A 24,968-nucleotide genomic window follows, 5' to 3' on the forward strand; every position below is an offset into this window, starting at 1 on the left:
ATAATTGTGGACACAGTTCCAAAACAAGTATTTCTGTCAGAAATATTTTTTAAAGTCATTGAAAAAAATATTACATTCACAGTAATTAGGAGGTTTAGATTATAATTTACAGTCTTTAATGCAATTTTTTTTGTTTATTATTTACGGCCCTTAATGCACATTGTTTAGATTATAATTTACAGTCTTTAAGGCACATTTTTAGATTATAATTTAAGGTTTTCAATGCACATTTGTTAGATTATAATTTACAATCTTTAATACACATTTTTTCGATTTTAATTTACAGTCTTTAATGCAAACTTTTTCGATTTTAATTTACAGTCTTCAATTCATATTTTTGCACATTTTCTTGATTATAATTTACAATCTTTAATAAACATTTTTTGTAATATGTAAATAATATCTGTCACTTTATGTACATATTATAATATGTACATATCATCTGTCACTGCCAATATAAATCCTACTCACTGTACGTACAGTATATAGACATCTTCACATGAACATACTGTACATAATCTTCCAGTCCATGTATATCCATCCAGTATTTATTTCTTTGCACAATTTGCATTGTGTACAACTTCCAGAACACTTGACTTTCATAGAGACACTTTATTTAAATTTCCATTATTGTATTCTTATTTTGTTGTCATTGTTGTTCCTAGCTGTTATTTCTATTGTGTGTAAGAACAATGAGAGAGTTGCATAAAACCGGAGTCAAATTCCATGTATGTACACTGATCAGCCATAACATTATGACCACCTTGCTGCTAAAAACAGCCCTGACCCGTGGAGGCATGGACTCCACTAGACCTCTGAAGGTCTGACCCACGGAGGCATGGACTCCACTAGACCTCTGAAGGTCTGACCCGCGGAGGCATGGACTCCACTAGACCTCTGAAGGTCTGACCCGCGGAGGCATGGACTCCACTAGACCTCTGAAGGTCTGACCCGCGGAGGCATGGACTCCACTAGACCTCTGAAGGTCTGACCCGCGGAGGCATGGACTCCACTAGACCTCTGAAGGTCTGATCCGCGGAGGCATGGACTCCACTAGACCTCTGAAGGTCTGACCCGTGGAGGCATGGACTCCACTAGACCTCTGGAGGTCTGACCCGCAGAGGCATGGACTCCACTAGACCTCTGAAGGTCTGACCCGTGGAGGCATGGACTCCACTAGACCTCTGAAGGTCTGCTGTGGTATCTGGCACCAAGCCGTCAGTAGCAGACCCTTAAAGTCCTGGAAGTTGCGAGGGGGGCCTCTGTGGATCGGACTTGTTTGTCCAGAACATCCCGCAGATTCTCTATTGGATCGAGATCTGGAGAATTTGGAGGCCGAGTCAACACCTCCAACTCATTGCCATCCATCTGTGGTCCAGTTCTGATGCTCGCTTGCCCATTGTAAACGCTTTTGGCGGTGGACACAGGTTAGCACGGGCACCCTGACCGGTTCCCATACTCAACAAACTGCTCCTCACTGTGTGTTCTGACACATTTCTATCAGAACCAGCATTAACTCTTTCAGCAGTTTGAGCTCCAGTAGCTCTTCTATTGGATCAGACAACACGGGCCAACCTTCACTCCCCATGCATCAATGAGCCTCGGGTCTGACCCTGTCGCCGGTTCACCGGTTCTCCTTCCTTGAACCACTTTTGATTCATTAATAAATTTGCGATTAATCACGATTAACTATGGACAATCATGCGATTGATCACGTTTAAATGTTTGACTGACAGCCCTAGTTAACAGTAATTAGGAGGTTTTGGGAGATATCTGGAGTCAGTTGAAAAAACTTTTGAGAAAGGAATATTGTGGTTAGGGTTAAAGAAGGAAAAAAAAAAACGTATTTTCCACATTCTTGGCCAAATCACGGAGGTCTTGGCCTGCAGAAAATGCCAGAAATCTGCGTGGGAGCGTGTGGGTGCACCACCCTCCCCTGATCTGTGCTCTGCTCAGGCCGCAGAGTTGGTGAGGTGTGTGTGTGTGTAACTGTGTGTGTGCTGTTTCCTTTCAGCAGGTCGGGCTCAGTGATCATGATCATCTCTCCCACCTCATCCTGCGTAGGTTAACAAGTGAGCAACCCCCCGCCATTTCCCTCCCTACGGTCCCCTGACATGATCCCATCCCCAGCCCCTGACGTTCAGCGATTGCTTTCCAGTGACCGTCGCTTCCTAGCATCCCGTCCATTTGTCTGTACGGTGTGGAAGCATCAGCACCACAGTGTGAGCATATAAAGATGTATTAACATGACTTGACTCCTTTACAAAACCCTGTCATTTATAAGCGTGTTATGTAAATCGCCCACTCAGATCTTCCCCGCCGCCTGGATGCAGATGACTGAGGTGTGTGTTTACGTGTGGGTGCGAGCAAGCATGTCACGGCAACGGAAAGCGATTCCCCTAATGGTTTGGTAACTCCGAGGATCAGCGACCTTGAAACTATCAGCTGCATAATTCACCGACGGAGCGTTTGTGACACTCATCTGTGTACACGCCAGTCAGTCGGGGCGAGGTTTTCGGTGTCTCTGACCTGGAACGGCCCCGCTTCCTCTTGAGTGCAGGTCTGCCCTGCTCAGCTCAGCTCAGCTCGGCTCGGCCTGTCTGTGTGATAAATTCACACCGGGTCATGGATGACCAGCGCGTGCAGGAATGGGACGGCATCCTGTCAGAGCCTCCCATCCTGATTTTTTACATTTATGTTATATCTCCGCCCTGAGATCCTTTTCACCGGCGGCTGCTCCGCCTCTGCAGGTTTCACTTCTTCCACTTCAGAACAGAACTTTTGAAAAAGTAACAAAAACTGCATGCGTGGAATGAGATTTAAATATTCATCCATTCTGTTACGCTCAGCTGTGTATTTGTTCGAGCACATTTCTTGTTTTAGTTAAGTGATGATATCAGGCTACAGCCAATGTGAAGAGACAGGGCCGACACACAGATCATGCCTTGCTCAGGCCCTTTTTTAAGAATAAAAGGTGGCAGTGGGGGCGACGATGTCTCTCTCCGGCTCAGGCAAAGTGGCCGCCCTGCCCGTCTGCCTCTCTGCCTTAAATTCAGCTCCGCAGCAGAATGTGACCCCTCTGGACTTTGGGCAATGTCTCCTGCTCTGGTTACAGAGAGAAACTGACAAAGACCCGGCAGTAGTTCTCTCATGCCATGAGTTAGAGTGACATTGTGGTGGGTCAGCACTGGGTCACGGATATTTTTCTCCTGCTCGCTCCTCGGGGGGAGGAAATGTGCTTAGACAAAAAACATGAGGAAGGTTTAGAGGGCCCGGTGTTTGGAATCACTCTCCCCTCTCTTGTCCAAACAGTGTATTCTAATAACAACACTCATGCTTTTCATTTGCTTGCTCGTAATGGATAGGACGGCTGCATTTCCTTTAGTGTGGATCAGTAATAAGAAATAATGACCTGCTTGAGTTTAGTGGGCTCACACCCACAGTACGGCGGAATTATACACACACATAATTGTCTTGGCAAGTCTGGAGCTGTACTAAGATGTGAAATCCTATTCATGCAAGTGCTATCTAATTGGCTCACTCCTTTGAGGAATTAGACCGAGTTAATCACGTCTGAATATACAGAACTCAATTAGAACTCTGCGAGCTAATGCAGACAGCCATGAATATTTGATGACGAAGTCAGCAGAAAGCCAAGCCGCTCCGCGTTCGCGCCTCAGACGGCGAGTGAAGCCAGGGTGGGGGTGTACCTGCCGTCGCCGCTTGGCGTTCGCGTGGCAGCTCTCCCAGCGTGAGCAGCAGCTGTGCAGCCGCTCGCAGACATGCAGAGCCGCAGCACCACAACGCTGAGCATATGGGTGCCCTGAACTCACCACGCTGGCTGCTGGATCTAACTACCTGGATATCCATCACAGAGAAGTGACAGGTGTGTGGGTGGCGTGTAGTCATTTCTAATTAGATCTGTATTACTGTCAGGGAAGTAACATTACAAACTTTCTTTTTCTGTGTTGTACTGTTAAACATCACTGTGACTGGATGAGAGAGGACTGTGATTGGATCGTATACCCCCTCTCTCAATGACAGCAGGGGCTGTAGGGGAGTTCTTGGGGATATCCCATTGTTAGGTGGGAGAGTAGTCTGGTATGATGTGCTGTGGAGGACATCCATTACCAGGAGGCCCGATACAGCTGGCACCATGCCTGTCGCGTCTGGGTGCTGTGCCACCCTCGGAGACTTCCCTTTGCTATGCACATTGTATTGTATGGTGCGTTCGAACTCGCTTGTACAATTCAGTAAACACATCCAGAGCAGCTAATTCCAACACACAGAGGGAGAGAGACTTCATTCTCTGCTCAGGTAGACATTACTCCTCTATATCTTTACATAGACAATAGTTGTTTGCTGCTCTATTAATGCTCTGGGTATCGAATAGAGCACCTTTATTTTCAGCTAACTATTTCAACCTTGATAGCTAATCATTTCTACTGTTTGTCCATTAGTAATAATCCTCTCTCGGCTAACAATTTAAAGCATTTTTAAGGATATTACAATTAACTCACGTTGGTGGAGATGCGTACTGTGCTTTCTGTGCTCAGAATCACACCAATTCTATTTAAATGGTTACTTTCCACCTAAATACAAATATGTTGATACATTTTTTAATTAAAATCAGAATTTCCACAATCATTTCACATACAGAACCTCCTGGCAACTGACGAGGTACCACCCTGCATGAAATACATTTTACATTTATAAAGCATAGTGTCCTTCATTTATAGTGACAAAAAAGGTTATCTGTTCAATGCTACGGAGTACAAAGCAGGTATCAAAAAGTGAAATGTCAACCCATTTTCATCATCTAAACATATTGGATAAGAGGTGCCCAGGATCTTTCCTGCATAAACTGACAGTTCAAGTTTACCCAAATTTACCAAAATGCATGAAAGAAATCAATTCTTGTAACTGTCTTTGGAAACAAGGTGGGTTTGCTGTTTTCTAGTCTTTGAAAATCAGTTTTTTGGCTAGGACTGTTCCCATCATCAAAGCTGATTGTACATGACAGGGAAGTGCCAAGTCTCTGTGGGGAGGCGTAGTTTGTTTATATACACTGGAAAACAGGTCCAAGATATTACACCAATATTAATACAACATTGAAAAACATCATGCATTTCTTTTTCTCAGGCTTCTCTTACACACTTAGTGGAAGTGAAATGTGAAAAGTGAAATGTGAAGTGAAAAAGTAAAATGCTTGTGGTCAGAAAAAGAAAGGAATTCCAAACAGTATGCTTTTAACAAAAGCTTGGACATGTGGAATATTTTTTTCTACAAAGTGTCCTAATTTGCTTGTTTTGGAAATTAAAATTATAGGGCTGTCAAAGTTAACGGGATTAACGCATTAACGCATATTCATTTTAACGCCACTAGTTTCTTTAAAGCATTATTAAAGCAACTTGCAATTTTGAGGTTGTAGCGGCTCAGTTTTAAAGCCTGAGGAAGATACTGGTATCATATAAAACTAGAAAAACCTGATGAATCCATTAGTACCAACCATGTCATACTAGCTTGTGCTCGTAAAGGAGGTTAAATAACACTCCAAACTTATACCAAATTTTGGCGAGGAAAAACTGGTAAGGCCATTTTCAAAGGGGTCCCTTGACCTCTGACCTCCAGATCAGTGAATGTAAATGGGTTCTATGGGTACCCACGAGTCTCCCCTTTACAGACATGCCCACTTTATGATAATCACTTGCAGTTTGGGGCAAGTCATAGTCAAGTCAGCACACTGACAGCTGTTGTTGCCTGTTGGGCTGCAGTTTGCCATGTTATGATTTGAACATTGTTTTTATGCTAAATGCAGTACCTGTGAGGGTTTCTGGACAATATCTGTGATTGTTTTGTGTTGTTAATTGATTTCCAATAATAAATATATACATACATTTGCAAAAAGCAGCATATTTGTCCACGCCCATGTTGATAAGAGTATTAAATACTTGACAAATCTCCCTTTAAGGTTCATTTTGAACAGATAAAAAGTGTGCAATTAATTTACGATAAATCATGATTAATTATGGACAATCATGCGATTAATCTGGATTAAATATTTTAATTGATTGACAGCATTACTTTAAACATACAATACAGATTTACAGTATAGTTGCTTAATTGGATCAGCATTTGTTGATTAGATAATTTGTTTTATTCTGCATGGTATTTGTGTGAAAATTCACCACAGTCGATTGGTATATTGAGTCCAACAGAGAAGGTCCTTTCTTCCAGAGAGAGTCCTTGCTGATGATAGATATTCATATTAAGAGTTTGTGCTGAAAAAGTGGGTCTGCGTGTGAAAATTAATTACACAAAAAACAAGCAGCCCAATAGTTAAACCATAAAAAAGGCAACATGAATGGGTGAGCAGCAAGGCTGACATCACCACTTTCCAAGACAAACAGACACGGAGGGTAAAAGCTCATCAGTCAATCATGAGCGTTTCCTGGTGACTGGCAGGTCAGGGCTGCTGCGTGCACTTCTTCCTTTACAATAGCAGAATGGAAAATCTTTCGGAGAGCGTAGTCAATGAGACCAAAGCCCATCTATTTTAAATAACAGAGCCATAGTACAACACCAGATAATGAACGTAATTACATTCAAGCAACTTGGCGTCCATGACCTTGGTGGTCTCTGAAATTTTGTCAAAAGAGGCAGAAATAGATTAAGGTTTTTGTGTGGGCAAATCCCTATCTTTTTATTACCACCCTTTCAATACGAAGCTCCGCTCCTGGGGTGACCTTGTGTTACTTACATCAGACTCATTACAGTACACTTAAACCGGCTGCACTTTGGATGATCTATATTCATGGGAAGTGGTAGTATAAACAAGAAAAGTGAGGATGTGATTCTGCCTCAAACAGGGAACTGAGCATTGTCTGCAACCTTTTTACCATTCACTGGTGTCAGTTAAGCAAATTGAATGGATCTGTTTACCAGAATAGAACCTGAAGCAAAGGGCAGCTAAGGAGCCGTTTTAAAGTCAAAAAGCTGGCTGTAGGAATGCCGCAGAAATTTGCAAGGACTACCAACAACAAGGCAGATATGGACGACATAGAATGGACTTAAGAACAGTAGGCACGGTACCCTGTGTAAGCAATTAACCCCAGTGACCACTTCTTCAAAGACCAGCTGAGCTATCAGATACAGAAGAGTCCTTGTTGCTCTCAACTCTGTTAACTAATATGCTCTCGTGGTTAAAAAGCAGACGTCCTAAAGTGAAAAGAGACAGAAAATTACTCATTTCTAACAGTATAATTTCAAATAGATGTGGACTCTCTCTCTCTAAAAAATGAGCTTCCATGAATGGACCCGTTAAATATGATCCTTGAGATTTCAGTCCTGGTTACTGGTGGTAGAACAAGTTCAATTTAAAGGGTAACTTTAGTATTTTTCAAACTTGACCCTATTTTCCATGTTTTTGTGTCTAACTGACTAATAGGGACAACAATTTCTGAAATTGGTCCAGTATTGAGGGAGAGCGCTGCAATATGGTGCTATTGGGGCAAGCTGGCACCGTCATTTACGTCCACTAAAAGTGCTTGTTTTAGACAGGCTCTGATTGTTATTATAAGTGTCTGACATTATGGAAAGAGTCTAGCTCAAGGAGAAGTTTGGTTGTGAAGTCTGGCGAGGTGACGTGTTGCCGGAAGACAACGGTGGAATAGTGGAATACATCCATGGTGGAAACGCGAGAGCCAGCCGGGCAGAGTTTGTTGTGTAGCAGTACAGACAGCGTACCTTAGTGTTAATGTTTTCGATGTCATGGCTGAATATTGAGATGATTTCCACAATGTGGACGAGGTCTTTGAATTTGATGGCCGCCCGTATTTATTTGAGCCAGAGTATATGGATAAAATACCGAAGTTACCCTTTAATACTATAAGAAACACTTGTTGAGCAGCTACTTTGTCAGAAATACAACAGAAGAGCAACTGGTGTATCTGTTTACAGCCAAACAAACTCCCGTTGTTTTAATCATTCAATAATAATTGCAATCATGATCGGATTTCATGCTGCACACGTTGTAAGTCGTTGAAGGTGTGTGTCGCCTGCAGCTCTTCACCCAACAGCTCACCGTGGCTGCTTCTCAAGCCTGACATCAATGAGAAAAAACTGGATTACATGAATCATTGTTTTCTGTGAATCCCTGTATGAATCCAGCGCAGGAATGGCGGCATCCGCCACTAACAATGGCAATGACTATATGGAGAGGTAAATAGAGAATGTTAATATGTTGATTAAGTAAAACTGAAAACATGCAGACCATAAATAGCATCAAACATGGGGTTTAGTTTCATGTCATGTCTGTCATTACAACCACTATGAAGCAGAAGGGGTCTCAGGGAATCAGGTGGTTGTCCTGATTAAAGAATATGGAAACAGATTCTCCAGTTCTGTTGATTTATATAAACTGTGGTCTATAACAATGATACAAACAAAGGGAGTTCTATTGCGATTGTATGCCTCCGCCAACCAGTCAAGTTAAAGTTTACATCCCTGTCTGTCCAAAATGTCATCACTTCATCATTTGATCCTATTCAATTTTTGTGTAAAATCCTAATTGTCCTAATTAGCATATTAATTCTTGAGTTATGGCCAAAACCCTGTCTTGTGAGGTCACAGTGACCTTGACCTTTGACCACCAAAATATACACAGTTCATCTTTTCGTCCAAGTCGACGTTTGTGCCAAACTTGAGGAAATTCCCTCAAGGTGTTCCTAAGATATCATATTCATGAGAATGGACCGGATGGAAAATGCCGGCGCAGATGCATGAAAAAGGTTGTATACATGATAGCCGAAAGTCGGGAGAGGAAAAACACTGTAGTCTGAATATCATCTACAACAAACAAAACTGAAACTAAACTGAAACTAAACCTCACGCTGCCATCTCATTAACAGGGCAGCTCTGATGACGTCCCTCAGGTGAGGTGAAGTCAGTTCCTATCAGAACAAAGCAAACCATACTTGTAATGCAATAGACAGGCAAACTTATTACACAGTGATGTGGGCTTCCTAACAACCACAGACACGACTTCCCCAGAGAAACTAGTCCAAGTGAAAATACAGCAAATCCACAATTCAATTCAATTCAATTTATTTTTGTATAGCGTCAAATCACAACAGAAGTTATCTCAAGACGCTTTATATATAGAGCAGGTCTTAGACCGTACACCAACAGAGCACTACACTCACCACATACCTGGACGTAATCAGAACACATGACGCTGTCTCTGGCTGGTGTGTTCAAGCAAATGCTGGTACACTGAATGTGCTCTTGGCCTGGCAAATTACAGCACTTCCCTCTAAAGTGGAGCACTCTTCTTAAATGTATTATATACCTCGTATCTCTGCTGTCAGCAGGCTTGCACTGAGACTGCGTTCTTCTAGAAGGTAAAAAGGCCTCAAACCTTCAACTTTGTGCACCTTGAAGGGATTCTATGTAAGAATCAGAAATTGCTTGTTTGTTAACAAGCAATTTCTGATTCTTACATAGAATCCTGTTGCTCACACTCGCGCTTGTGCTCGCACTATGACGCAAGCGGGCATCGGTCAAAACAGTGAGGCAACACACACAAGACTGAACGTGACTGACAGCACAGCGTTAGTGAGGATGCGGCAAGACCGGCGCCCCTCAGCAGTCGATGCCCGGGGCGCAGCGGATCCGTGCGCCTTCGGGAACGCACGGATCCGCTGCTGTGGAGATGCGTTGCGTTTATAACTGATTCCCGAAGAAAGACCATCAAATAAAATATGTTTTCTAGATTCCACTTCAGTAACAAGTACTTTAATTTCACACTCGGTGAAATTCTTCTATTTTTCCAGCGTGAAGTGCCATCGTTATTTGGACAATAGGTGACAGCATGGCACGTGTTTATAGTCATTTGCATAGTTATTAATGGGAGGAGAGGCGGACCAAGTGGCACGTGCAGCTGCGCTCAATTTCACGTTAATTGTGATGTATAAAGGAAAGGTGCGCAGGAACAGGCGTACGCACGGCTTTATACATGTGGAAATTTCTGTGCTTAAGTAATTTTCCAATTTTGGGAGTACGCCATCTTCCAGTGTGAAAACTGTACAGTCTTTTATACATGAGGCTCCAGGTGACCAGGATAAAGCCTGGTCGCTCCTCTGGCAATGAGGGAGAAAGAAGATTTCACCCGTCGGCCTGCCACGGTTGGCTATCAGCCAGCCCGCTTTTTGCACCACGCTTGGAGGTGCAACATTAGGACTCTGTGACACAAACTCTGCTACGCTACCGTGAGTACCCAGCTTTTATTTTTTTGGCTCGGTTAGAGCGAAATGGTCTCAACTGTTTTTGGCCACTACGTTCCCAAGCATCAACCAGGCCTGCAATGGGGGTTGTTTTCATTAATGATGCTTTTCTGTTTGCCGGCTTGTGTGAGTGTGTGTGTGTGTGTGGGCCCACCAGGTTATTTTTGGTCAAGTAATAGGAACCATAAGTCATCACTTAATTTCTTATTCTTTGGTATTGTTTTATGGTATTTTTGGCTAGACCAAGTACATTAAAGGGTAAAATATATGCTAGTGACCCTGGAAGGTTAAAGGAACATAGGAGATTGAATTGTGTGAATACTGACTGGTTTATTTCTGCGAAAGGTCAAAGTGCTATTTTCATGGTTTACTATTATTGAGAGTATTGTGAACCTTTTTTATTCTATATATTTTTGATATTATCATTCCCTTTTAGTTAATAAATTGAGTTAATTGTTGGGGACATAGTTGTTCTGTGATTTTTGTAAGGTATAAACATAAACACAGTAAAGTCACATATAAGAAATAGGGAGGAAATAATGGATGGATTATTAAAATAAAACAACAACAGGCATAAGGGTTTAATTAGAGCCAACCTGGGAATTACGTTTACGAACACAGGGCGCTACTTATATGAAAAGGTGCAGAAAGCGTTACAACTATATATTTCACATGCTTGGCAGTAATGCTAGCTTACCTGTCCAATAGGAATTTTGCCTTCCAATGGACTGTTCTGATAACCAAAACCAAACTAAGGTCCCTTCATGAATGGAAGGCCCGGCCGATGTTGATCCTAGTTTCCCCCCGACGTCGATCACATTGCTGTTTTGGGCTTCACTAGATAGAACTTAGTTTTTTTTGTGCTTCTGTGAAGTTTATGTTGGAGTCTGAGTTGTGGTGGGGGCTGGTCGTTTGTTGGCGTTAGCGGACTCTAACCAAACCCTAGCTATGGCTACACACTGTTAGCCCTGTAGCGGAGCTGAAGAGAGTGAAGCTAGGTTTATGCTCGTACTGAAGCCGGCTCGACGTGAGCGCACCAGAAAATTACGTCATCACAGCTTTCGTGTGGTGCATGAAGGCTCCGCAAGTTGTCGCATGGACTGTGCACGCTGCAGCTCTCATTTCAACGTGGATGCCTTCAAGGGAAGACTGGCCGAGCTAGTTAGTTAGACAGTAATAATTACAGTACACAAATGCGATGTTTGCCGGTATGTACGTCGGTGTTCAGTGTTTACTACTACTGCCAGGTAGCCTACTTTCCTTTCCGGTATCATTCTTGACTTCTTGCTTATCCACAGAATATTTTGTTTCTATGCCCCCTGGTGTTTCAGAGCATTTTTTGCAATGAACAACACGCTGAGCATGCTCGTAATGTGGGCGCCATCAACGGAGGCCCACGCCACGGTGTCTCGTGCCAGCATAAACAAAGCTTAAAGGCACTTGCGAGCGTGCATGACGTCACATCCGTTGGATTTTCCCGGAAAAAAGGGCCTGAACATGAAGTTGGGAATCTGTGGCTATCTACAAAGGTTTATTTTGGCCAGGTCTTCAGGTTTTGAGTCAGCACATGAACACATACTTTAAATGTCATCGTTATTGGATCTCCAATTACGAGAGACCAATCTAACATGCCTGACTGTCATGGAAAATACTGTTCTTACATTGTCCGGCCCCAATGGGGTCCTCTCCTGTTTCTGCATTCCCAGGTAACCTGTGATTAATTTGTTACAGTTTGCAGAAAAGAAACACCGTACAGTCAGCAGCAGCAGTACTTTGAATGCGCTGGAAAATGTTTCACATGAGAGCTTTCTTGGAAAACACTTCGTGGCACTAAAACTCAAAGCTGCTGTCTCTGGGTAACAATGATGGACGGCTCGCTGGGTGGTGTTTGCACACACACACAGACTCATACTTTAAGTCTTACCATGTGTGCAAACATGGAATGGGGGAAGCTGTGGGACACCTCAGGCTGAGACACATCAGACAAGGAAAAAAAAAAAAGCCAATGGCGACCCGATGTTGTCACATTAACGCGATTACGAAGCACTCCATGCAAAACGAGACATTAATTGGACGTCGGTGGAGTTTATCAACACGGTTGTGTATTCAAATAAGCAGCGATAAGTCCTCCGTGGAGGCAGGCTGTGGAGGTGCCAAGGACAAAGGCTGATTACTGCCCTGCAAGTGGTGTGACTGAGGTTGGTGAGACAGAGAGATAGCAGGTTATAAAATCAGGAAGTAGACAGGCGATGATAACAGATGTGGGTGAGCTCCTGCACATTACTAAAAGGAATTAACGATATCTAGACAAACAGTTTGAACGAGGCAAATCACCCAGCGGAAGAGATGGATCTCACTAATACAAACACCGGTATTGTTCCACAGAATATGTAAAGTTGGAGCCCAGATAAGGGGGCTGCTGATCGCCTACTTTGATACATGGCAGAAAACTTTATTGGATGGCAATCAGCGTGGCGTGCAAAATGTATTACTGCAATTCCTGGCAAAGGGATTAATAGATTTTTGCATACTACTATACTGATTCTACAGACAGTGAGTTTCCTCAGGCACCTGTTATACCTGCAAGATATTCTACAACAAATGTAATACTCTACCAGAGGCTGTTAAAAAAATCAATTTCATACTTACAGTATATGACATATGGGATGAAAATATACTCCGTCAGATGAGTATATTTATAAGTATAATCGTTTCACTAAAAATCTATTTTCAGTCAGTTTGAGAAAACTACCTTGCATCTATTATCTATTTATCTATTATTCTGTTAAAATAAATGAGTTAAATGTAGTTATTTTCTTATTCTGTATCAGCAAATACATTTTTCTCCCACATTAGAAAACATGTACACATTAACACTGAATTAGTCAAAAAGTTAGTTAAGTGTTCTAGTTATTTTGTAATTTAATACATACAATCTGAATTTTAGGGGCAACTTCACCAATTTTACAATTCAAGTTCAGTTGGAAGATGGAAAACAGAGACTTCAAGGGATAGTTTGGGTGTTTTGAAGTGGGGTTGGATGAGGTACTTATCCATAGTCTATGTATTACCTACAGTAGATGACGGTCGGCACACCCCATTTGGAACAACAGACAGGAGTTACTGCACAGAAGCAAAACAATGTACTGCTATGGACGGAGCCAGCAGCAAAACATACTGTGTTTTAGCCACCTAAAAGAAAGGCTCACCTAAGAAATCAATATAAGTTTAAGTGTACGCTACATTTAGAATATTTTTGCCAGTTTACCTTGACCAGTCCTTTCCGACGGGGAATTGAAGCTGTTATATCCATCTATGTTCTCGCCAAAGCCACCAGACTCCATTGAAAAAAACAGTAATTTGATCTCACAGAACACAGGCGTCTCTGGGCTAGTGCTGCCTTAATTGGCTAGTTTGTTTGTGCTATTGTTTGACTTTGGTGAATCTGAATTAAGCAAAGTCACAAAGTAACACAAACAAACTAATCGATCGAGGCAGCGGTAGACCAGCAACTCCTGTGTTCTGTGAGGTCAAATTACTGTTTTTTACAATGGAGTATGGTTGCTTTAGTGAGGGCATAGATGACGGCTTCGGTTCCCCATCAGAATCATAGACTGTATAGCTGTCTCACGGCAAGGTAAACTTGCGAAAATATTCTAAATATAGCGTAAACTGATATTGATCTTTTTAGGTGAGCCTTTCTTTTAGGTGGCTAAAAATATGTGTTTGTGCTGCCCCCGTCCACAGCAGTACATTGCTTTGTTCCCGTGCGGTAACTCCTGTCTGCTTCTCCAAACTGGGGGCGTGCTGACTGTCATCTACCTCATACAAGCCCACTTCAAAACACCCAAACTATCCCTTTAATAAGGGTTTAAGATGCTGCTGGTTGCCATACGCAGGTTGAGAACAGAATGGGAACCTACAGTGGAAAGACAAATTCACAGTGTATCACTACTGTTCGTTTGCTCTGAGAGATTCCTAGACTGACTGACTTGGAGGCTAACTTGAAGTTTTCCTCTTTCTCTCTGGGATGTGACATTTCTCTTCAGAGACTCAACTCTCACATTCATTCTCTAATCGTACAGAGGCATATGACCCTGAGGATGGGAATAAAAGAAGAAGAAATTACTTTCATTAAGAAATTCAGATTTCCCCCATCCTTTTGATCTTGTGCCAGAAGAACATTTATGCTGATGAAATGCATAAATAAAGTTCTTAAATTATCCCGTTCCTCTTTAGCGCATGTATCAGAGTTGGAGAACTTCCAGACGAGACAACTACAATCACAGTGAGTGCCTCTGAAAAGAGATGATTTAAGAGATGGCCTGCCACTGGTTTAAACGTCATGTAGCTCAACTTCCACACTTTACTGGTAAAGTGCATATCAAGCCATTTCCTGCAAGTGATGTGAGGGAAAATATTGCGTATGCGTTAATGTGCTGTGTCAGAAAAATCAACAATATCAGTGTGTATTTGAATTGATTTCTTTAGGACTATTATCATCATTCCAACTAGTGTTGCTGCCCATCATCAACATGCTTCATCTCTCATCCACCCAAAACAAAGCCTTAACCTTCTCAATAACTAGCGAGCTACATTTGGTAGTTGTACAAGGCCAATCATCTCTCTTTTAAAAGTGTCTTATCTACAAAAAGGTGGAACGTTTGTGTTTTGTAGGCAAATCTGATAACATTTGTTTTGGTTGTGCCTATCTGTCGCAGGGGGTCTGTGGAAAGAAACGTACAAAAGCTTCAGGAATGGAACAAAGATATTAAGGAAATAAAAGTCAAGATTTCCAAAGAGTGCTCTTCTTGTTTAGCATTTCACTAATAACATTGTTATAGTAGTGCATTGTTACAAAAAAGGGATCAAAATCGATGGAGCAGAAGCAGGGATGTCGTCTTTTCTATTCAGGATGGTCTCATTCACTGTTCGCAGCTATACCTACGAAAAGTAATGCACTGTTATTCGTGCATATCCCACGAAATCAATTCGTTTGTAATACACATTATTGTCAACCAGCAAATGCCGCATAGGGAGGAGGTCGGGGTGGATGGGTGGGTGTAAAAATACCGGACTTCCACCCAGATGACTGTTCATCTGTTCATGTCCTGTGTGAAACCACAAGTCAAAGTTGATTTATTTTTTAACGTAACTTATATACTTAAGTTACGCCACTTACGAAGATATTTTAAACCAACCCACGATCTTTTCCTAAACCCAACTAAGTAGTTTGGTTGCATAAACCTAACTAAGTACTTTTGTTGCCTAATCTTAACCAAGTCGATATTTTCCTAAGTCTAACCAAGTAGTTTTGTTCCCTAATCCTAGCTAAGTAGTTTTGTTGCCTAAGCCTAACCAAGTCAATATTTCTTAAACCTAACTAAGTAGTTTTGTTGCCTAAACCTAATTTACTAGTGTTGATGCCTAATCCTAACCAAGTCAATCTTTTCCTAAGACCTAACTAAGTAGTTTTATTGCCTAGACCTGAGGAAGAAGTTTCCTGTGAAAACAGAAGTTTATTTTGAAAAGACTGTATGCATGTAGCGGAAATTGATTAGTGTTGCTGGACATTTGTAGGGAAACAAACGATAAAGGAGTTGCCCACAATTGCAACTCTACCACCAGGCCTCAAGTAGATATGAGGAGCGGGCTACAGAGGTCTGGTAAACTCACTTCTTTCTAACTCCATACCCCCAGATTTTCTATTTCATTTTTAAATTTGTAGTCTTCAGCCCTAACCCACGGTAACTCAAGTGTCATCACTCGAGGACATTTATCAGACTTTACATGGCTCCCTCTGGAGACACTAAAGTCTTTATACAACTTTGTTCACATTATGCAGTAGCACTACCACTGACACCTGTAAACAGACTTTCATGTGTAAAATTGGAGGAGTTGCCTTTAATTATTTTATTCCCCCTTACTGGCTACATTTGTATCTGGAGACGCTCAGCTTCATTCAAGTTTTTAAACTCTAAATCTGTCTGGATTGTTAATGAAAACAAAAGTGAAAGTTAAAAGCTATTACCCAAAATTTCCATTGTCAGGGCTTAGTTGCATTGCACAGCTACTTCCCGTCTCAGCTTCCAGGAATGACCTACAAACTTACCCCTGATATTGCTGACAATAAAAAACCTCGACCCGTCATATCCAGCCACTGACCAAACTGAACCATATTCTAATGAAACTGAATGAGGGAAACACTTCTGCAAAACAATTTCCTTGCGGTTTTGCAAGATGACGTGTCTTTCCTGACAATATTGTGCAAGGAAATACTTTCATGTGTGTTGCTCATAGGGACAAGAAAAAAAGGTCACAGTTTTGAAAGAAGGAATAAATTAAGACTCCTTCTGGGATATCTCACTGTCAGTCATTTCATCAGTCTGGTCAACTTTTGATCAGAAGACTGATTTAGAAAAGTAAAAATGAGGAAACATAAGAGACAGAATCTTCTGTGTTATGTAATCCACAAAGATAATTAATACCATGTAGTAACATGATTTTAACACTCATTTAATAACTCAAGTGCATTTAAACCATATCTGACTGCTTATCAGCTGGAACTCCAGATAGTTATACATCAGCTCACTGAGTGATGTGCATGTGGAAACAATTTAGCCATCATCTAATTCACAAAGGAAGATATATCTGTAAATCCTTTATTATAAAAAGACAATGAATGCATCTCTGATATCATTATTTAGAAGGGAAACATTAATAATATATCAGGTTGTCCTGGGCAAGACAAAGTGAAGTAGTGGGTAGCCAAGACAAAGGTTAATTCATCTCATAGCTGCTATTAACATTTGACTCTGATGTCACTTTCAACAAAAGGCGGCAAGCAGCTTAACCCTGCATTCATTGATTTTGGCCACTTGGGGGCAGCATAACAAGTTATAAGCACCACACTGACACATTATCATCTTATAAAGTTGATGTGGCTAACATAAAATGTTGCCTTTTTATACACTCAGCAGACACAGAGCAGCATTAGCATTCATTTAGAGTCATGTTTAAATCCAATATTCACTCCACTACCTTCAGAAAACAAGATCATCAGAATCATCAGAATCATCTTGTAGTGCAGATGAAGGAACGCCAAGTTCCGGTCACATGACCGGAGCACAGCCAATAGGAACGCTCTCTCCCTGAAATTACCTGTGATTGGTCAAAGTCTCCCGTCACGAGCTAAATTTCCTAAAGCCTGAAAACAGAGACATGAGGAGGAGCAGAAGTCTAGTTTTCTCTCAGAACACTTGAGTTACAATATGCTGAAAGGTTATTGTGGAATTTTTGCCCAATGATGTCAAAAACATTCTGCCTACTGCTACTTTAAGTTGCAGGAGAGAAACATGAAGAACTAACATTACAATCCTGAGCACCAGTTGGAAAAAAATTATACCAAAGATAATTTCTTTTTCAAACCAAAACAATGCTTTGGTCAACAAAAAACGAAAAACACAGACGGAGACGCAAATGGCATTACATTTGGTGAACAGCGTATTATGAATAATTTAGGACTTGTCTTGATTGGGACTTGACTTGGGACTAGCCTGTCTTGACTTGGGACTTGATTTGAAACTTGTCAGTCTTGACTTGGGACTTGCCTGTCTTGACATGGGACTTAACTTGGGACTTGTTAGTTTTGACTTGGGACTTTTGACTTGGGACTTGCCTGTCTTGACTTGGGACTTAACTTGGGACTTGTTAGTTTTGACTTGGGACTCTTGACTTGGGACTTGTCAGTCTTGACTTTGGATTTGACTTGAGGATAGCCTGTCTTGATTTGGGACTTGACTTGGGACTAGCCTGTCTTGACTTGGGACTTGATTTGGAACTTGTCAGTCTTGACTTGGGACTTGACTTAGGACTCTTGACGTGGGACTTGCCTGTCTTGACTTGGGACTTAACTTGGGACTTGTCAGTTTTGACTTGGGACTCTTGACTTCTGACTTGTCAGTCTTGACTTTGGATTTGACTTGAGACTAGCCTGTCTTGATTTGGGACTTGACTTGGGAATAGCCTGACTTGATTTGGGACTTGACTTGGGAATAGCCTGACTTGATTTGGGACTTGACTTTGGACTAGCCTGTCTTGGGACTTGATTTGGAACTTGTCAGTCTTGACTTGGGACTTGACTTAGGACTTGGGAATCTTGACTTGGGACTTGCCTGTCTTGACTTGGGACTTAACTTGGGAATTTTCAGTTTTGACTTGGGACTCTTGACTTGGGACTTGACTTGGAACTTTTCAGTCTTGACTTGGGACTTGTCAGTCTTCACTTTGGATTTGACTTGGGACTTGTCAGTCTTCACTTTGGATTTGACTTGGGACTTGACTTGGAACTTTTCAGTCTTGACTTGGGACTTGTCAGTCTTCACTTTGGATTTGACTTGGGACTTGTCAGTCTTCACTTTGGATTTGACTTGGGACTAGCCTGTCTTGACTTGGGACTTGACTTGAGCCTAACCTGTCTTGACTTGGGACTTAACTTGGAACTTTTCAGTCTTGACTTGGGACTTGTCAGTCTTGACTTTGGACTTGACTTGGGACTTATCAGTCTTGACTTGGGACTAGCCTGTTTTGACTTGGGACTTGACTTGGGACTAGCCTGTCTTGGGACTTGTCAGTCTTGACTTGGGACTTGACCTGGGACTAGCCTATCCTGACTAGGGACATGACTTAGGACATGTCAGTCTGGACTTTGGACTTGACTTGGGACTTATCAGTCTTGACTTGGGAATAGCCTGTTTTGACTTGGGTCTTGACTTGGGACTTGTCAGTCTTGACTTTGGACTTGACTTGGGACTTATCAGTCTTGACTTGGGACTAGCCTGTTTTGACTTGGGTCTTGACTTGGGACTTGTCAGTCTTGACTTTGGACTTGACTTGGGACTTATCAGTCTTGACTTGGGACTAGCCTGTTTTGACTTGGGACTTGACTTGGGACTAGCCGGTCTTGGGACTTGTCAGTCTGGACTTTGGACTTGACTTGGGACTTATCAGTCTTGACTTGGGACTAGCCTGTCTTGACTTTGGACTTGACTTGGGCCTAACCTGTCTCGACTTGGGACTTGACTTGGAACTTTTCAGTCTTGACTTGGGACTTGTCAGTCTTGACTTTGGACTTGACTTGAGACTAGCCTGTCTTGGGACTTGTCAGTCTTGACTTGGGACTTGTCCTGGGACTAGCCTATCTTGACTAGGGACATGATTTAGGACTTGTCAGTCTGGACTTTGGACTTGACTTGGGACTTATCAGTCTTGACTTGGGACTAGCCTGTTTTGACTTGGGTCTTGACTTGGGACTTGTCAGTCTGGACTTTGGACTTGACTTGGGACTTATCAGTCTTGACTTGGGACTAGCCTGTTTTGACTTGGGACTTGACTTGGGACTAGCCTGTCTTGGGACTTGTCAGTCTTGACTTGGGACTTGACCTGGGACTAGCCTATCTTGACTTGGGACTTGACTTGGGACTTGTCAGTCTTTACTTGTGCAATGACTGGAGACTTACTTGTGACTTGTATAACAATGACTTGATTCCACCTCTGCTGCTAACACATTCAAAGAAGTTCAAGACACTGAACACTTAACAAGAGGAATCTTGTCAGTTACATTATTTACACTTTCTCCTCATGTCTATGTTCTTCAACAGTATCGGTCATTAAAAGTTGTGTAACTGCAAGAAATCCCTTTCAGGGGAAGACACCATGAAATACAGTTTCATTGAGTGACCAAAAGCAAAACAAAGCCAAAGAAAAAGAGGAAATGAAGATGTGTGTGGTGAGAGGTGGGAGCTCGCTGGGCTTTGATGAAACGAAATGTGGTTGTCTGAAGTAAATATATGAACATTCCAGGAACAAGGCTACCGATGTGCCCACCCCTGATATCATAATGTGCACACTTGAAACATGGACACATAAACAACCAGAGTGAGCCTAAACTAGGTGGTGAGGCAGAAAGAAAAAGTTACTCACAATATAGCAAGGCTCACAGTACGCCTTCTTCTCCACAGCGTAGAAAGGCTTGCCACGCAGCTTGGTGCTGCAGGTCATGCAGACGAAGCAGTCGACATGGAAGACCTGGTCCATGGCGGTGCAGCCGGTGCCTTCACCTACTACGTTCTCTCCACAGCTGGCACAGCGCCCTGGGGAGAGGGAGAGGAGAACCGATTCAGTATAAATCAACCGATTTTTAAGGTTGGATAACATTAGTCAGGAAACCAAAACAGTGGAAACACTATCAGGATCAAAACAAATGATCCAATCATGTATATTTTTACGCTCGAGAGCTTCAAAGCGGACTCTCGTTCCATCCACTGACAGATGCTCTGATCATAATAAACAGCTTGAGCTGATAGGAAGCATCCTACAGTCTGTGCAGAGAATCTCTCAGAACAGTGATACAACATGTTAAACCGGACCAGGTCAAAAGAAGCTGACTTTACCAAGAGATATACTGCATATTTGTAACACACTTCTTGAAATTATGTGGAAGGGCAAATATCACATATCTATTATCCTGGAACTATTTTGTTTAGTTTCATGATATACAGAGGTCTAAGAGGAGAGTCAAGTAGGGCTGCAAATAATGAGTATTTCCATAAAGAAAAAGTCCCATTCCTTTCTCCATATAGACAAAGTTAGGTGACTCAGAGTCGGAGCACATCTACAACTCAGTTTAACATTAAACTCTCCTGTTTGAATCATCAGTCATCAAAAGGTACAAGCCTGTGTGCATAAAAACATGAGGAGAGAAGTTAACTATGACTCTTAAGGTGTATCTAAGTAAGAAACATCCAATCACAGAGCTTAAAATGATATTAGGTGTGCCGCTAACGGCTAAACAAATAAATTAATTAATAAAATTCACGGTCTATTTTGGATTAATTTGGCAACTATGGCGTTTGATTCAGAACTGCAACACCTAAACATTCAGAATTTGCTGCAGCTCTGATTCACACCTCTGACTGGCCTTTTGTCCATAGTGGCTGAGGATCATGGCTGGGTATTCTGTCCAGAGTGAAGATTCTCAGAAACTCCGTTTTCAGAGTTAAAGTGTAGACAGAAAAAACAGAGTTTTTGGCTTGTAATGTCAGAGTGTGAGCCGCTATGTCTTTTGTGAGGCGTCACTAATGAGGCGTCATGCCGTGCAACAGCGGCATAAATACATCCATGAACGGTGGACGTGGCCAAATAACCTGATAACAGGACTCTTTACATGTTTAAACAAATGTAAAGATACTCTTCTGCTACTGTATATTGAGGAATGGAGGCATCAGAATGCACTACAAAGGTCACTGCTATCTTACTTATCCAATGCAACACTCCTACGACACAGACCCGTCCCCAGTGTGTGTGTGTGTGTGTGTGTGTGGTGTGTCCCACTGGCCTTGACAGCGCTTCAATACTGTTTTTGCGTTTTTCTACTCAACCGATTTTTTTAAAACTGTAATTGTGTGGTCAGGATTCTTCTTGAGAACGACAGAAGAAAAACGCTGTTTAGAAAATAACCTGTGTACGTGTGGACTACTCCTAAAACTGATAGGTTGTTTAATTATCCCCAAGTTTGCAAGTCTATTCCAGATCTTATTTTTTCACTTCAATGATTAACCTTTTCATCTAGAACATGTTTAAAAATTGTAGAAAATGTTGATCACAGGTTCTGGAAGCCCAAGGTGACATCTTCAAATTGCTAGTTTTGTCTGATCAACAGTCCAAAACCCAAATGTGTTCAACTTCTGATTAAATAATGAGAAGAGAAAAGCAGCAAGTCGTAACATTTTGGAATAAGGAAACAGTTCATGTTTAGCATTTTTGTTTGATAAATAAGTTAGGGCCTGATTTATTACCAACATCATTTCTGGTACAGTGTGTAGGATTTGGCGACATCTAGTGCTGTGGTTGCAGATTGCAACCAACTGAGTACCCCTCTGCTCACTTCTCCCTTTCCAAGACTGTGGTAATGTGAGCTGCAAAGTGCAAAACCATGGTAATCCTGTTTGGCCATCTTTGCCATAATAACATTACTTAAGGAGGTCAGACGGCGGCTGGCGGTACCACGGTTTTGCACTCTGCGGCTCACATTACCGTAGTTTCACAAGCGTGTCAGAGAACTACGGTGGCCTTCAGGTAACATAAAAACTAGAGCCGTCAATCGACTAAATATGTTGTGCAATTAATCCCACATTTTGTATCTGTTCTAAATGTACCTTAAAGGGAGATTTGTCAAGTATTTAATCCTCTTATTAACATGGGAGTGGACAAATATGCTGCTTTATGGAAATGTATGTATATATTTATTATTGGAAATCAATTAACAACACAAAACAATGACAGATATTGTCCAGAAACCCTCACATGTACTGCATTTAACATAAAACAATATGCTCCAATCATAACATGTCAAACTGCAGCCCAACAGGCAACAACAGCTGTCAGTGTGTCAGTGTGCTGACTTGACTATCACTTGCCCCAAACTGAATGTGATTATCATAAAGTGGGCATGTCTGTAAAGGGGAGACTTGTGGGTACCCATAGAACCCATTTACATTCACATATCTGGAGGTCAGAGGTCAAGGGACCCCTTCGAAAATGGCCATGCCAGTCTTTCCTTACCAAAGTTTAGCATACCAGAAAACCTAAGGGATCCATTGGTACGCGTATTTGGCGAGGGGCTAGTATGACATGGTACCAATGGATTCCTTATTTTTTCTAGTGTCATATACCAGTATCTTCAGTCTAGCTTTAATACTGAGCCCGCTACAACCTCTGGAAGGTTCTGTTCTGGACTACTGTACAAACATGGAGGAGCAACATGGAGGACTCCGTGAAGAGGACCTGCTCTCTATGTAGATATGAAGGACTCATTCTAAGCTAACTTAAACACGACAATTCTTAGTTTCAGGTTATTATACACTAATGAAACCATAATTATGAATATTATTTCTGCTAATTAGATCCCCCCAAATATTACACACTGTTCCTTTAACTTTCTGCTGATTAATCAGTTGTTGAGGAACTACATTTATAATCAGTTAAAGATGTTTCTGCTATCTGTCTCCATTTATTGCTGTTCATTTCTGTCCAACAGGCTGCCGGCTCAATAGGAGGACCCACAGGACCCACAGGACCCACAGGATCCACAGGATCCACAGGCTGAGCTGCTGCCCATGCCTCCACTCAAACTACCTTGTTTCAAAAATGTGGCGCTATCCCTTTAAATGCTTAATTTCCTGATGTCAGAAGGGCCTAATCTTCATTTCTATTTCAAACACGGGATAAGGAAGGATTAAATACTATAATTATGCCACATTAAAGCAACCATGCACATCACCAAAGTGTGACATGGGCGACATCTATTTAAAAAAAAAAAAATCAGGCTTTAAATGATAAAAACGAAAACTTTAGAAGTACAACTAAGTCTTTGTAAAAGGGGCACAAGTGAACTGATATTATTGCGCCAGAAAGAGCCTGATTGCATATTGCGGGACATGGCATTTGGATATCTTTAATTGAGTTGGAGATATCTTTAATTGAGTTTAAGATGTCCTCGACTCAATGCAACTTATCTTCAACCCAATTAATAACACTGTCAATTTAATTACTGGTATCTTACAATAATAGGGTTTAAAAAGATATCTGAGAATGCTTTATTTTTTACACATCTGAGGACAGATGCAATCTCTCAGAGGAAGTACGATACAGTATATTTAATTAATTCAAGTTCAGTTGTATGGATCATTTTTGTTCCTTTTCATTTTTTTTGCTTCATCTAAAAGGCTGATTTGGGGCGATGATTGACACCCTGTATGTTCTGAACAGAGCGGTTCAAGCGTGTTACAGACAGAGGCGAGACACTAACCGGGGGAGATAGAGTATCTGATGCTTGCATTTTCACAGTTCCAACTCGCTGTTTTCATATCAAGTAATTCAAACGGAGTGTAAAGCAGAATCTGTCTCAGGTATCAGCACAACTTTTGGAAGTCGTGTGTTGTTGAGATCAAATATCTGCTTGACTGCGAGGCCCCTCTAATGGTATTCTAATCTCAGATAACTCATTATCCTATTGCCAGCTACCTCTGTGGAGAAAAGTTGCTTAACGAATGACTAGATCCGCAATTTTTCAAGTAAGGTTTGGAAAAATCCTTACTGAAACGCTGATATTTGTGCCTCTATTATAATGGGATCCGTCGTTTATTAGGGGACACATTAAAGCAGCGGTGGATAGAGTTGGAGCAAATATGATTAAAAAAAGTTATTTTTGTAAAACGGTCACTATATCCTGACAGTAATGCGTGAGACAGGTAATCTGAAAAAAATCATTTCCTCTGGTGCTCCTAAAGGCATCTGCAAGATTTCAGGAAAACAACCAATCAGAGCCGAGCTGGAGCCTTGCCGTCTCTGAGCAGCTGTCAATCACTCGTGAACTCCGATCAAAACCGTCAAACTAGGCAGCGCTGATCAAATATGAATCAATATTCTGTTACTGTAATGTCTATTTCTCTCCTCAGATGTTTTCAGAATCATATTTTATTAGGGCTGTCAAAGTTAATGCGATAATAACACGTTAACGCAAATTCGTTTTAACACCACTAGTTTCTTTAATGCATTAATGCATCGATCTTCCTGAGGTTGTACCAGGCTCAGCTTTAGAGCTAGAGTAAAGATACTGGTATCGTA

General features: G+C 41.7%; 1 protein-coding gene across 8 annotated transcripts in view; it reads right to left on the reverse strand.

The window, feature by feature from the left end:
• LOC119488874 (LIM domain containing preferred translocation partner in lipoma) overlaps positions 1-24,968 on the reverse strand; it is a 234,748-nt gene that overhangs the window by 24,059 nt on the left and 185,721 nt on the right. For all 8 annotated transcript variants that reach the window (XM_037770845.1, XM_037770844.1, XM_037770850.1 and 5 more), the window contains one exon: positions 20,265-20,434. In XM_037770845.1, the coding sequence (XP_037626773.1) occupies positions 20,265-20,434 (170 nt within the window). The remainder of the gene's footprint in view (positions 1-20,264; positions 20,435-24,968) is intronic.

The sequence above is a fragment of the Sebastes umbrosus genome, chromosome 5 (genome assembly GCF_015220745.1).
Source record: "Sebastes umbrosus isolate fSebUmb1 chromosome 5, fSebUmb1.pri, whole genome shotgun sequence".
Lineage (NCBI taxonomy): Eukaryota > Metazoa > Chordata > Actinopteri > Perciformes > Sebastidae > Sebastes > Sebastes umbrosus.